Source organism: Equus caballus, chromosome 10 (assembly GCF_041296265.1).
Source record: "Equus caballus isolate H_3958 breed thoroughbred chromosome 10, TB-T2T, whole genome shotgun sequence".
In the NCBI taxonomy this organism is placed as follows: domain Eukaryota; kingdom Metazoa; phylum Chordata; class Mammalia; order Perissodactyla; family Equidae; genus Equus; species Equus caballus.
This window is the reverse complement of record NC_091693.1, coordinates 23,238,349-23,252,811: the sequence shown is the minus strand read 5'-3', so window position 1 is coordinate 23,252,811 and position 14,463 is coordinate 23,238,349. Positions and strand designations below refer to the sequence as shown.

The following is a 14,463-nucleotide window of genomic DNA, read 5'->3' as shown; positions in this document are numbered from 1 at the left end:
AGGAGATGGGAACAATTTGCCAAATGAATATGTGAGCGCTCACTAGAGTGGGCTGGTCAACAGGAAGCACACTGGAGAATTCACCTGCGTGGCCCGGCAGACCTCTTGGGAAGGAATTACTGAGAGAAATCGCTCTTAGGGAAGTCATTTTGGGCCAAAGAAAGCAAATATTCCTAAGTCCTGCACACTCAAATCATTTATTGAACAAAAAGGTAACTCATCTGAACCTTGATTTTAAGATGTGTAGCGATTCTTTCTCCTCCTCAGTCCACAGGATGCTTTTTCTGGAGGATGGCTGGCCTGGGGGAAAAAGAATAGAATGAGACACTAGGGCTTTGCTGGAGCACAGACTATATCAGAAAACACCCTCCAAGGCCACACCTGTCCCCGTGTCACATCTAAAACCAATCAGAAATAAGGGGGAGCTGAGGCCTGGGTATTTCAGAGATTCCAGGGGACCAGGCTCTAGCAATCGGGGTTGTGAATTATGTAACTATGCCCCTACCCCCACCTCCAAGTCAGGGACCTCTCCCCTCCAAAAAAGGAGTCTTATTCCTGAGGCCCTTCCATCCTGTCATTCCGGGAGCCTGTATGGAGAGCCCCTCCAGCTCTCAAATTGCCATCTCAAGATCACGTCTGCGCCCTCCTTGGCCATTTTCATTACAGCGTTCAGGCTGACTTCCCTTTGGGGGCCATCGCGTCTACGCAGGTGCACGGTTAGAAAGCGAAGGCAGAGGGAGCAGCCGGGACATCAGAGCTACGGCTACACTGTCACACACACCTGTGCTCACTCAATCCGTGGCCACACAATCACCCGAGCACAATCCCGGCCCAGTCGCAGCCGAACAATCGCACACACCGTTAGGAGACACGCCTTGGCCGCGTCACACCCACTGACGCCCACGTCGGAGACACGGTGCCCGGCCCTGCCACCCCCGCAGCGCCCAAGCGCGTGGAACTCACACGCAGCACAGCCGCGGAGCCACAGCCCGGCCGCGTCACCCCGGCAGACGCCCCCGCGCACGCGTGTCACCGCCACGGGGACGGGGCCCGGCTGCGCCACCCGCACACACACTCACGCGCAAGTGCGTCACAGCCACGGGGACAGGCCTGTCCCGTCACCCACCGACGCTCCCACGCACATTTCGTCCCGGGACACGGCTCGGCCCCCCGGCCCTGACAGACACACAGACACATACAGACACCCGCACACACGCTCGCACTTCTCTCCGCAGCCACAGGCCGAGGCTCCACTTCGGGCCTCCTCGCCCGGCGCGTCTCTGTCACCGCCATCCCGCGCCGCATCCCGCGCTAGCCCGGTCCCGGGATGCTAACAGCTCACCGGTTGGGGCCCAGTGACCAGCACGGCGTCGGAAAGCAGCACAAGGGTTGAGCTTAACTGACGACTACGTCTCGGGAAACGCGGAGCACCCAAAAAAAGCCTTCGCGCAGCAAGCGCGTCTCCCAGCATGCAACTGGGCGATTCCTAGGAGGGCCGAGCCTCGGAGACCTCTGGGAAATGTAGTCCAAAAACCCGGGAATCCAATGAGCTGGAAGCGCGGCGGCTCAGTTCTCCAGCATGCAACTCTACACTGCCTTAATACCGGTATGCCTCACAGACTTCTGGGAAACGTAGTTCAGAGTCAAGGAACAGCCAGAAGATGGGAGTCCGGCCGTGCTCCCAAGGTGCATTTCGGACCTTTCCAGAAGGTTGGCTTGGTCGCAACCTGTGTGATGTTACTTAATAAATTATTAAGTAGTTGATTTTAAGAGTAATTGAGACTTTTCCTTTAGATTATTTCGTTTTAAAAACCTTGTTTTTCTAATTCTGACATTACTTCTACATCTATTAACTGGAATATTTCTATACAGTAAGGCTTTCCCTTATAAAGTGAGACTATGTGGTTACATCTAATATTGATCTCGTTGTAAAGGCAGGATGTTTGCTTCTTTAATTAATACTTGCTAAAGTAATCAGTCATTTAAAAAAATACCTGGGGGCGGGCCCCGTGGCCGAGTGGTTAAGTTCGCGTACTCCGCTGCGGGTGGCCCAGTGTTTCATTGGTTCGAATCCTGGGCGCGGACATGGCACTGCTCACCAAGCCACGCTGCGGCAGCGTCCCACATGCCACAACTAGAAGGACCCACAACGAAGAATATACAACTATGTACCGGGGGTCTTTGGGGAGAAAAAGGAAAAAAAAAATCTTTAAAAAAACCCCTGGAATGTTGATAAATAATTTTGGCCTTTTCTTTTTAGATTATTATTATGGAGCCATAGATTTTAATTGAATCAGTGTGCTTCAAATTACAGAAGTCAATATCCCTTGTATTGGTCCAAATGTTCACAATAGTAGCAATGATATCCTCTTTACAGTACTTTGTTTTCTTCTGATTTGATTCCATCAGTTACTGAAAATTTCCATGTTTTTGGAACTAGCCAGCTCTCCCAGGCTCACTTTATTCTTTCTCTATTCCAGATGTAAGATCAGCCACTTCTTCAAAGAGCCATGGTTCCTTTTGTTTGGAAATGACAATAGAGACACAATCTGGGTACTGTTGGGCTGACACTGCTTTTAGGCATTTTCAGTGGACAGAAGTAGGAAAAGAATGCTTGCATTCCTGTTCTTATTTTCAAATCAATTTTAAACTTCTGGCTTTTTTCTCTCAATTTACTGAATCCCTTTTTTTTTTTTTTAAAGATGGGCACCTGAGCTAACACCTGTAGCCAATCTTTTTTTTTTCTTCTCCTCCCCAATGCCCCCCAGTACATAGTTGTATATTCTAGTTGCAGGTCCTTCTAGTTCTGCTATGTGGGACCCTGCCTCAGCATGGCTTGATGAGTGCTGCCATGTCTGTGCCCAGGATCCGATCTGGCGAAACCCTGGCCCACCGAAGTGGAGCATGCAAACTCAACCACTTGGCCACCGGGCTGGCCCCTGAACCTTAACTTTGCTAACATCATTATTTCCTGTTGCCTACAATATACAGGAAATACTTTCAAAATAACAATGGCAATGGTACTAAACATGGTATACAACTAAAGGAAATCTGAAATGTTCTTTGTAGTCCCGTTTTTTTGTTTTGGTGAGGAAGATTGGCCCTGAGCTAACATCTGTTGCCAATCTTCCTCCTTTTGCTTGAGGAAGACTGTCGCTGAGCTAACATCTGTGCCAATCTTCCTCAATTTTGTATGTGGGATGTTGCCACCACAGCATGGCTTCATGAGTGGTGTAGGTCTGTGCCTGTGATCTGAACCTGTGAACCCTGGGCTGCCGAAGCACAGTGCATGAACTTAACCACTATGCCATCGGCTGGCCCACGTTGTAATTCCTTTTGTCTTTAGAATGGATCCCATTAAGTGTGTGAAGTTAAGACACTGCATTGTTTCTTCGTCAGTGATGAACTATTTAAAAATGGTGTTGAGATGACAGGGTAGTTATTTGGAAAAAGAGGAAATTCATTCAATACCTCAAACTATATGTCAGAATGAGGTACAAAAGGATCAGAGATGTAAATGTAAAAAAACCCTCATAAACATGATAAAAATGTATTGTCTATAATATAGAAATAAGGAAACCTTTCTAACTATAACTCAAAATCCAGAAGTCATAAGAGACACATTTTAGTTAAACTGCTAAAAGCCAAGGCCAAAGAGAAAATCTTGAAAGCAGCAAGAGAGAAATGACTCATCACATAGAGGGGAGCAGCAATACGATTAATGCCTGGTACTTTATCAGAAACAGTAAACAAAAGGAGGCAGCGAAATAAAATATTCAAAGTACTAAAAGAATAAAAAAATCAAACAAGAATGCTATATCCAGTAAAACTATCATTAAAAAATGAAAGCAAAATAAAGACATTTCCAAAAGAACAGTATGAAAAGAACTTTTACAACTCACTAAGAAACGAACCCAATTAAAAAAGAAATAGGAAAAGGACCTGAATAGACATTTCACCAAAGAAGATTTATGAGTGGCTCATAAGCAAAAGAGAATATGCTCAATATCACTGGGCATTAGAAAAATGCAAATCAAAGCTATAACAAAATATCACACCTGCTAAAATACAAGAGTGAAAATATTGTTATGCAGGCTGTGGAGAAACTGGAGCCCTTATATGGTTCTGCTCAGAATGTAAAATAGTACAGCAACTTTCCATTATAAAAATCTATATAATTAAGGGAAGTGCAGTATTGTCTAGGAGATTATGTTACAAATACTGACTGAAAAATAATCTGAATAACCAATTTTAATGTACAGATTAAAAGGGATTAGAAGCCTCTAAATCCTAATAAGGTCTGATCAATTTTAAGCCAGATATTGTTCCAAAATGATTTTTCTTCTAAGGAAGAAAAATAAGTTTGTTCAATTATTCTATTAGGTTATTAAAATAAATGAACAAAATGAAAAAAAAGAGAAAATTTTAACTTGAATCTCCATTAAATACATAATGTAAAAATATGCATATGACTTTAGTCATTCAGATTTAGCCAGTTAGTAATTAACATTAGCCAAATTCAGTTTATTCTATTTAAAAAAGATTCAATATTACAACATTGACTGACGTTATACATTAAAATAAGACTTAAATAGAAAAAATATTTGAACACTGCAGTAAATCCTTGAATAAGATATTTGATAAATCATGATAAATATGAAATTTTAAAAATTCTTTTTGTGAAATGGAGTAAAGGAAATCTAAAATGGAGTCAGGAGGCCTCATGGGGGAGCTCTCATTACCACTCCAGGTCAATTACATACTCCAACAGGAGACACTACCTTGCATTCCCAGCAGGAAAGTGCCTCTACTTTACCACCCAAGCAGGAGAAAGGAAGATCTCTCCTTGCCCGGAAACAAGCCCAGCCAATGGGAACTGTTGCACCTTAGCCAATGAGAAGGCATCACCGCCTTGAACTCTCACTTTTCTCCAATGGACTTTCCTTCAAAGCACCACCCCCCCAGGTAACATTCCTCTCCTGTGTTTGCTGGACTTGCCTATAGTTTTCGTTATAGCATTCTTATCCTGAATTGCAATTCTCTGCTATTTCCAAATAAACCCATTTTGCTGGTAAAATAACTGGCTGTTTTATTTTTACAGTCAATATTTTTAAGCAAGAACGTTTCAGCAAGCATTATAACCAGCAGTCAACACTGGGAGCATTTCCATGAAAGTGAGGCTGAGACTAGGGGCCGGGTCAGGGCTCTAGCCATTCACCACTGCACAGGATGCCTGAGCCAGGACCCAGAGAAAAAGCAAGAGAAGGAAACAAGAAGAGAGAATCAAATAGCTGCAACTGTTATTACTCACAGATGACATGATTACAAACCTGAAAAAGCAGACCATTTATTTTAACTGTTAGGACTAACAAAAGAATTGAGGACGTAGGGCAAATCCTTAATATACTGACATCGATCTTTCTTCTTTAGTAGTGGTAATTAAAAAAACAACACAAACAAACAAAAAGAGAAACAGCCTGCATCCCCATTAGCAAATAGACTGTGACCTTTTCTTACGAGGCATTTTCAGATTTGTGTGAAGAATCCATAAAACTTTATTGAAGGACATAAGAAAGACAGGATTAAAGACTGAACCACATCGTTATTGACATTGAACAGACACCATAAGGGAGCAAATGAAGCTGTTGAATATTGGTGATCTGGTTAAACTAGTTTTTGTTGATATAAAAGATAGTCAATATCCTTACTATTACGGGTTGCATCGTGTCCTCCTCCAGAGAAGACATGTGGAAGTCCTAACTCCCAGTAACTCAGAGTGTGACCATATCTGGAAATAGGGTCATTGTCGATGGAATTAGTTAAGATGAGGTTATGCTGGAGTAGAACGGGCCTCTAATTCAATATGACTTGTGTCCTTATAGAAAGAACACCATATGAAAAGACAATCACAGAAAGAACACCTTGTGAGGACGGAGGAATGGAGTGATGCATCTAGAAGCCAATGCACCTAAGATTGCCAGCAGGGGCTGGCCCGGTGGCACAGCCCTTAAGTGTGCATGTTCCGCTTTGGCAGCCCGGGGTTTGCCGGTTCGGATCCCGGGTGCGGACATGGCACTGCTTGGCAAGCCATGCTGTGGTAGGCATCCCATGTATAGAGTAGAGGAAGATGGGCACGGATGTTAGCTCAGGGCCAGTCTTCCTCAGCAAAAAGATGAGGATTGGCAGTAGTTAGCCCAGGGCTAATCTTCCTCAAAAAAAAAAAAAAAAAAAGATTGCGAGGAAACAACAGAAGCTACAAGAGGCAAGGCAGGATCCTCCCCTACAGGTTTCAGAGGGAAAGTGGCCCTGGCAACACCTTGATTTATTGGACTTCTAGCCTTCAACACTATGAGTCAATAAATTCCTGTGCTTTTAAGGCACCCAACTTGTAGCACTTTGTTATGACACCCCCAGGAAATGCAACCATGAAATAGTGTAAAGTTATTTACCAGACACTGAACAATACTTTCAACATATAATGACTAGAAAAGCATTGAATCTCATCTGAACCTGACCCAATATATTTAAAAGGAAAAAGAAATTTGGAAATTGAAAAGTTAATAAATTTGGGATCAAATTTAAGTCAAATCTGAGGATACAGGAATGGAATAAAGACGTCCCCTGCGTGGGAAGAACACTTTCCGGTGGGCCATTGGGACTGTAAACACACCACGACCAGCATCGTCATGGGATGAGCCTTGGGTTGGAAGAAGCACGAGGTTTCCTAGGACAGGAGCCTGTCACCCTGCCCAGTGGGGGACTCCCCGGGAGTAGTAACTGCGAAGGGGAGGCCAGGGGAGAGGCAGGTCCCGCCCCAGGAGAACGCGATGATGGGAGGCGCTGTCTCAGGACAAGGTGAGGTCTGCGGAATCCCAGGACCAGCAAGAGGGCAGCGACCCGGGCTGCACGTGGAGACGCGTCCCCCGATGCCAAGGGGCGGCCACCGCAGGGGCGAAGGGCGCGAACCCACGTACCGAGGGAGGGCTTTACACGGCACATGGATGGGTGAGGAGGGCCAGTGAGGGGTTTTCAGCAGGAAAACGACCAGGCAGGTGGTGTCCTCAAGACCGGAAGGCAGAAAGGGAGCAGGGTCGGGCCTTGGAGCCATTTTAACCGGTAACGGACGCGGATCCCAGGACTCGAAAGGTCTCACGGCGACACCAGGGCTCACCACAGTGAGAGGGACGAGAGCGTGCGGGGGTTTGAAAGTGCGCGGCGACCCCCAAACCCGAGCTGTGGGGACCTGCGGACTGAAGGGCCGCCAAGCTCAAGCTTGAACCAGAAATGAATCTCCCTCAGCAGAGCGTGACCTCGGCTCCTCTGGATCCGCTTCCGGGTCTGCCGGAAACTGCGCGGACGCCAGTGCTGGAAGGTGCAGGGGGCGGGGCCTGGGCGGGGCCATGGGCTGCGGGGGGCGGGGCCTGGGCCGTGGCCCGGGCTCGGCAGGGAGCATCTTGGAATCCGAGCGAAGCGGGTGTAGCCGTGGGGTCTGGAAAGGGGCGGGGCCTGAGCCTACCCTCCGAACCCCAGGCGTTTCAAGATCTGCGCAACGGAGCTGGAACGTCTGGGTTTGGATCCGTTTTTATTTAGTTGGTGTAATGTGGAGCAGAATTGCTTCCTGCCTCTTTTAAGTAAATGTTGCAGACAATTTAAGATAGAAGCTTAGAGTGATGTGGGACACTTACGTTGGAAGTTGAGGTGTTTTCGTCTAAATAAGCTGAAAACGGTTTAAGTCAAAAGCTATTTTTGCTAGGGGGTGGGGACACGTTTCCTGGGAATGAGAGAGACAAGCAGGGGCGCTGGGACCTTGGTGGGGATGGATGTAGGGCAGTGGTTTGATCCGGGAATATCTATAGCTTGGACAATTGGAATGGCTTATTTGATCAATCAAGGACTGGAGTTGGCTGTGAAGGGGATAGAAATTGCAGGGTGAAATGAAAAACTTTGCTTGTCCAGAATGTGCAATTTTATACCAACTTCCATCAGAACATAATTGCTATATCCATTCGCCATGGACCCGGAAGGCATAGACACAACTCCGGGCTCAGGTTCAGGGTCGTTCGTGGGAGAAGGACCTGGGCATGTGGGTGGAGGGGAATCTGATAATTTAGGCCACCAATCCATTGCTTTAAAACATTTTTTCTGACAATCTGGTGTGATATCGGCGTCTTAAATATCTTTAAAATAATTAACTCTATCCAAACAATGAAAAGAAAGCGTATTGTGTAAATTACGAAAGCATGAAAACAGATAGGGAGTATAATTCATATTAATACCGAAATGGCCCAAATTTTACATTTTCTTATAAAGCTACATCCTAATTCTTTTAAAACTTAAATATTCATAGGAACTCCACACAAAATATAACAAGATATATTCGAACTTGACAAGCACTGAAGTCCATAGGATTTTCCGTATGGTCATCTAGGACAGTGCATCTCCAAAACCCTGATGTCAGCCACCTAGAGCAATTCCATCGGAATCTCTATTAATTTTTAAGCTCCTAGGTAGTTCTAAAGTGCTGTCACATTTGAGAAATAGCACTTAGGATGTCTTGAAGGAGATTCAGTCATGGACTGAGCTTGTCTGAAATTCACTTGAGTACAATCTTTGATCTGCAGGAAACCACAGGACGTTCCTCTCAGTCCAAGGTCATAGATGGTCTGTATAGAAATGTGACAGCCTGTTTTTTAACGGTTGCTTATGTCTACATCAGGAGCTGTAGGCTCCAAAGGGAAATTCAGAGAATAGAGAATTCTGAGTGCTGGGGTAGGAGAGCCCATCTTCCTGCCTCCACGTAAGAGGCCATCTACAGGGATTCCCTCCAATTGTGGAGTGGTTTAATATCAGTTACTGAGTGAGAGGCTATGAGGACAGAGGAAAGGGTAGTGTGTTTGGGGGACATTTTGAGACCTGGGTGGGCCTAGTTTCTCATGACTATGTTCTTCGTACCCAGGAGTGTCTTTTTTTGAATTCAATTAAATTTTTTTTTTGAGGAAGATTGGTTCTGAGCTGTCATCTGTTGTCAGTTTTCCTCTTTTTGCTTGAAGAAGATTGTCGCTGAGCTCACGTCTGTGCCAGTCTTCCTCTATTTTATGTGGGACACTGCCATAGCGTGGCTTGACTAGCAGTGCTGGGTCCGTGCCCAGGATCCAAACCTGTGAACCCTGGGCTACTGAAGCGGAGCACTCAAACTTAACCACTACGCCACCAGGCTGGCCCTTCTAAGGAGTGTCTTTTTAGGATTCCCAGAAGGGTATACTTCCAGTGCAATGTTAAATAAATAGAGTGGGCAATCTTGTGCTTATTGGTGTTGTTCTTGACTTTAGTAGGACTCTCTCTAGTGCTTCCCAATGAATAGGTGAAGACTTTGTTTCATCAGGTTATCAAAGATTCACAAATTCCTAATTTTTAAGTGTTTTCACTTAACATCACTGCATGTTGAATTCTGCCAAATAGAGGTCTTTACATTGATGAACATTGTCGCAGGATTTTTATCTTTATCTCTATAAATATGTCACTCTTGAGTTCCAGGAATAAACTGCACTTGGTTGTCATTTACTTTTTTTTTTTTAAGGTTGGCACCTGAGCTAACATCTGTTGCCAATCTTCTCTTCTTTTTTTTTCTTCTTCTCCACAAAGCCCCCCGGTACATAGTTGTATATTCTAGCTGTGAGTGCCTCTGGTTGTGCTATGTGGGATGCTGCCTCAGCGTGGCTTGATGAGCGGTGCCATGTCTGCGCCCAGGATCCGAGCCAGTGAAACCCTGGGCCTCCGAAGTGGAATGAGCAAGCTTCACCACTCGGCCACAGGACCAGCCCCCGTTTACTGATTTTTAATGAGCTGTTGCAATGCATTTGCTAGTATTCACTTTACATCTTTGCGTCTATAGACAGATGTAAAGTTTTTCTATTGTATTCTGTTCGGTACAATTTTGGAAGTTTTGGTATCTGTGTTATATTTAATGTCCTAAAATTATTCGGAAGTTTTACTTCTCTTTCAATGCCCTTGAATTGGATAGTTAGCATGGGCTTATCCTATATTTAAAGTAATGGTAGAATTTCCGTGTTAAACCATCTAATATTGGTGATTTTATTTGTGCAGGGCACTTTTATAAACTTCTCCTTCTGTCGATGTTGTTCTGTGTCGACTTCCTATCTCTACTGGGATCAATATTGGTAAATTATGTTTTTTCCTGGAAAATGTTCATACTTTCAAGGTTTTCTAAGTATTTGCTTTGGGTTATGCAAATTAACCCAATGATTTCAATGATCAATTATTGACATCATGTTCTTCCCATGACTATTACTAAAGTAAAAGTCCTTCCGAGGAATTTTGTGAGTGATTCCATTTCTCTGCCCATAACATAAAATATGGGGCAGCTCAGGGGTCTGAAGAGAGATTTTGGGTAGAAAGACTTTTCAGGGAAGCAGATAGTTCAGCAAGGCCAACATGCTACACAGCCAGTCCCTCAAGTGTCAGCCCTCAGGCTTTCCTGCTCTCTCCTGTGAGACCCTGTCTGCCCCCAGGGATCATGGGAAAGAAAGAGCCTCTCCTAATCTCATCGGCCTCTTTATATAAGTGTTCACTAGATACTTGTAATTGTTTCTGACAGTTGGTAACTGGGACAAAGTTTTTCAAAAATATTCTCAGCTCCCCAAGGCTGCACTGTTATTGCTGCTATAGGTGAAAAGATAATTGCTGTTCTGAGGGGAGGAGAGGTTACAGAATCACAGCCCTATACCTGAGGGTCTGTTTGCCTCCTTCTTATACACGCTTTGGCTGTTGTGATCATCACACTGAGCCTGCAGTCCTGAGAGCAGGAAAGAACTTGGTGAGTATTTTCTATTTCACTCTGAAAGGCAGAGTCTGTGAGGGAAGGAGGACTTATCAGGAGACTGGGTAAGTGCTCATGTCTGGAAAAGCAATTCTTCTAGGGTAGAAACAGGTTCAGTGCCAAAGCCACACAGGAAGGAAGATAATTCTTGAGGCACGTGCTGAGCTCTTGGAGACTGACCAGTGGCTCTAGACCCTATCTTAATCTTGGCTGCTCCTAATGTAATTTATTGCAATCTGTGTAGATTGTAGAGATTGATTTTTAATCTCTGCAACAATGAAATATATATAGATTTTGCAAGGAAATCTTCATTTAAAAAATCCTAGGGGCCAGCCTAGTGGTGTATTGGTTAAGTGTTTATGCTCTGCTTCAGTGGCTGGGGGTTCACAAGTTTGGATGAACCTACGCATCACTCATCAAGCCATGCTATGGCAGCATCCCACGTGAAAAATAGAAGATTGGCATAGATGTTAGCTCTGGACCAATCTTCCTCACCAAAAACAACCCCACAAACCTATAGCATGGTGATTTGGAAATTATTTTGCTTATTGTTCAATCTTCCCTGCAAGAAACAAGGAAACATTTCCAGGATTAGTAGATGTACTTCTAAAATAAATGTTTGCCTGTGATAATGGGTAAGATGGAGCTAATTGAATAATCTATTATATAGAATAGTAGCAGATATCGTTTTTTTTTAACTTACTCTAGGTGTGTAATATGTTTAATAGAACTACCCAAAAATGGATGCTTGTGTGTTGACAAAAGCCTCTTGTGTCTGTTGATTATGGTAAGACAATTTTCCATCTGGAAGTCAGAGAAGGAACGTTCAAGGAAAAGATAGCTTCATGACTTTAGATTTCTCAATAGTAGAAAAAAAAGTCAGGGGCTTCAGTGGTTTCCAATATTAAATTATTTTGTGGTATTTTCTCTGGTTTCAAAAAATAGTTGTAATGCCACTCTCAGGCTTACTTCTCATCTTCCTACTATTTAAACTCACTCAGTGAGGAAATTTCTATACCTCTGTATTCATCTTTGTATAACCAGCATATGTTTTAATGTCTTTAGCAATTCTGACATTATTACAGTAGAGTCTTATTTAATAATCCTTCACTAACAGGCGTGTAGTCATGTGGTGTATATTTTCAACAATTTAGGGTCTCATGTCCAATGTTTTTTCTTCTGTTCATGTTTCATGTCCCATTACTTAGCACGTAATTATTCAATTGTACACTTCCTCGTGGTGGGGAGGCAGAAGTCTCCTCTTTTTATTCCAACACGGAACCACCTGTGCATTCAATAACCTTCACTTTGTCTCAGATGGTTATTGTTTTAGGATTATGCTAAGATCAGGGCATCTATATTCTATCTGGATCTCTGAACATTTATAGGTGATATTTGCCTATGAAATAAGCAACCAGGCATAAGTGGTAAATTGCTACAAGCACAATTATAAAAGAAAGCACAATCTGTCTTTTTAGAAAATGAACAAAATATACACATGAAAATGCATTTGTGTGTGGAGTGTTAGAAAAACATAACTAAGTCTGAGGTTGTGCCAACAGAGCGATTAAGCTCATTGTCAGCTACTGAAGCTGCCCCTTATGAGAAAGAAGGTAAGCTAGTGGCAGATTTTAGAAACATCACTTAGCTTCTGTATGCCTAGGTCTCCTTGCCTGTAAAAGGGAAATTATATAACTCATATAGTTGTTGTAAAGTTATAAATAAAACATGAAGAACATCGTGTGCATAGATTTAGGTCTTAGCTAACAAGAAAATATTTAAAGCTAGCAAATCTCTTAGGGAAAGGAAAATATGTGTTAGTAAGAATTTATAAGTGGAAATTAATGGTCAGTGGAGAATATTGGATTTCACTTGCTAAGATAAGACAGCACTCATGTTTCTATGCAGGATCCTCTGACTATGAATGCATGTTCGTGGGGAAATGGCACAATTGCCACCAGGGATTTGATGATAGGAGTCGTGTTCTTATCACAGACTATATTTGGGATTTGGGGGAATTGCTCTCTTCATTATCGTTATATTTTCTTTTACTTCACTGGATGCAGAGCAAGGTCCACCGGCTTGATTCTCAAGCACCTAACTGTAGCCAACTCCTTAGTCATTGCCTTTAGAGGAGTCCCCCAGACAGTGGAAGCTTTTGGGTTGAAGATTTTCCTCAGTGATTTTGGATGCAAACTTGTTTTTTATGTTCTCAGACTGGGCAGAGGTGTGTCCCTTGGCACCACTTGCCTCTTGAGTGTCTTCCAGGCCATCACCATCAGTCCTTGGAACTCCAGGTTGGCAGAACTTAAAGTACAAGTTCTCAGGTGCACTGGTCCCTGCATTACCGTGTTCTGGATCCTGTACATGCTGGTAAATATCATTTTTCCCCTTTATGTGGCGGGTAAGTGGAATAACAAGACCATCACAAAGAAAAAAGATTTGGGATTCTGCTCTGGGATGTGGAATGACACGATCACGCAATCACTCCTTGCAGCAGTTTTAACCGCTCCTGATGTTGTGTGTTTGGGGCTCATGATCTGGGCCAGCATCTACATGGTTTTCACCCTGTACGGACATAAGCAGCGAGTCCAACACATTCACAGGAACGGCATCTCCCGCAGATCCCCCTCTGTGACTAGAGCCACCCAAAGCATCCTTGTTCTGGTGAGCACCTTTGTATCTTTTTACACCCTCTCCTCCATCTTTTCAATTGACTTGGCTCTTTCTGATCATCCTAGCTGGTGGCAGCTAAACATCACTGCTATGTTCGCCTTATGTTTCCCATCAGTCAGCCCCTTTCTTTTGAGTCATGAGTCCAAAGGACTCAGGATCTTCTCTGCCTCCTGCAGAAGGAATGCCTAATTCCATAAACTGTTTAGATAGCTGTAAATTTTATTTTCCTTTTTCTTTTTGCAATGAGCATACAATGAGTAACTCATTTCTTCCAGATGTTTAAGCACCAGAATGGGCATTCACAGAGAGAGTGTGAAAAATAGACGGAATCCATAATGTAGTAGGCACAGCAGGCACTAAACTAAATATTCTGTGAAATGCTTTTTGAATTTCCTTATTATTAAATGTTGCACTGGAGAAGCTTAGAGTCTAAGAATCCCTTAAAAATGGGGTATTTAATAAGTTGGAGATAATGGAAAGTTTATGAGTGTGTAGCTTTAAACCCAACAAATTAAAATTTACCTGGAATTAAAAGTGTGAGAAGAGTTTAGTAAAGTGGAAAAGAAGAGAAATCAATCAAGAACAAGAGAAGGAAAAATGATTGCTCTGTGGCAAATGACCCTGGATAGAGCCGGAGACAAAATAATTTGTCACACACTGCGAGTTATTGAAGACCAGGTTGTGTGTCTTACCTCAGGTCTTGAAACAAAAAAAATATGTATATGTTTGGATATAGCTTTTTTTTTTGGTAGTGTATTTAAAAAATACTTTTAGGTAAAAAATGGGCAGAATGCCCTGGTAGGGGCAATATGTGCACAGGAAGCAGGTCAGGAGGTTTTAATAGAAATTCAACTCCGAGCTGATGAATATGACAGTCAGAAAAAAAAGACTAGGTTTTTGGATTTTAGACGGCAGAACCTTCTGGATTAAGCAATGCTACCAATTAGCCT

The 14,463-nt window shown here is 43.4% G+C and overlaps 2 protein-coding genes across 10 annotated transcripts in view; one reads left to right on the top strand and one right to left on the bottom strand.

The window, feature by feature from the left end:
- Positions 1–14,463, bottom strand: part of LOC106781576 (zinc finger protein 331) — a 131,832-nt gene that overhangs the window by 11,934 nt on the left and 105,435 nt on the right. For 4 of the 9 annotated variants that reach the window (XM_070224803.1, XM_070224806.1, XM_070224810.1 and 1 more), the window contains exons 1-2: positions 1,343–1,480; positions 228–300 (exon numbers count right to left, since the gene is read on the bottom strand). The exons of 1 other annotated variant lie outside the window; for it this stretch is intronic. Coding sequence is in view for 1 of the 8 variants with exons in the window: in XM_070224801.1 (XP_070080902.1) it covers positions 228–300; positions 1,224–1,305 (155 nt within the window). In the remaining 7 variants the exon portion in view is untranslated. Of the gene's footprint in view, positions 1–227; positions 301–1,223; positions 1,595–14,463 lie in introns of those variants that run through there. 4 more of the 9 variants (XM_070224802.1, XM_070224805.1, XM_070224801.1 and 1 more) reach the window with 4 other exon arrangements.
- On the top strand, positions 12,806–13,702 carry EQUCABV1R912 (vomeronasal 1 receptor equCabV1R912). Its single transcript, NM_001166857.1, has one exon. The coding sequence runs from the start codon at positions 12,806–12,808 to the stop codon at positions 13,700–13,702; it is 897 nt and encodes a 298-aa protein (NP_001160329.1).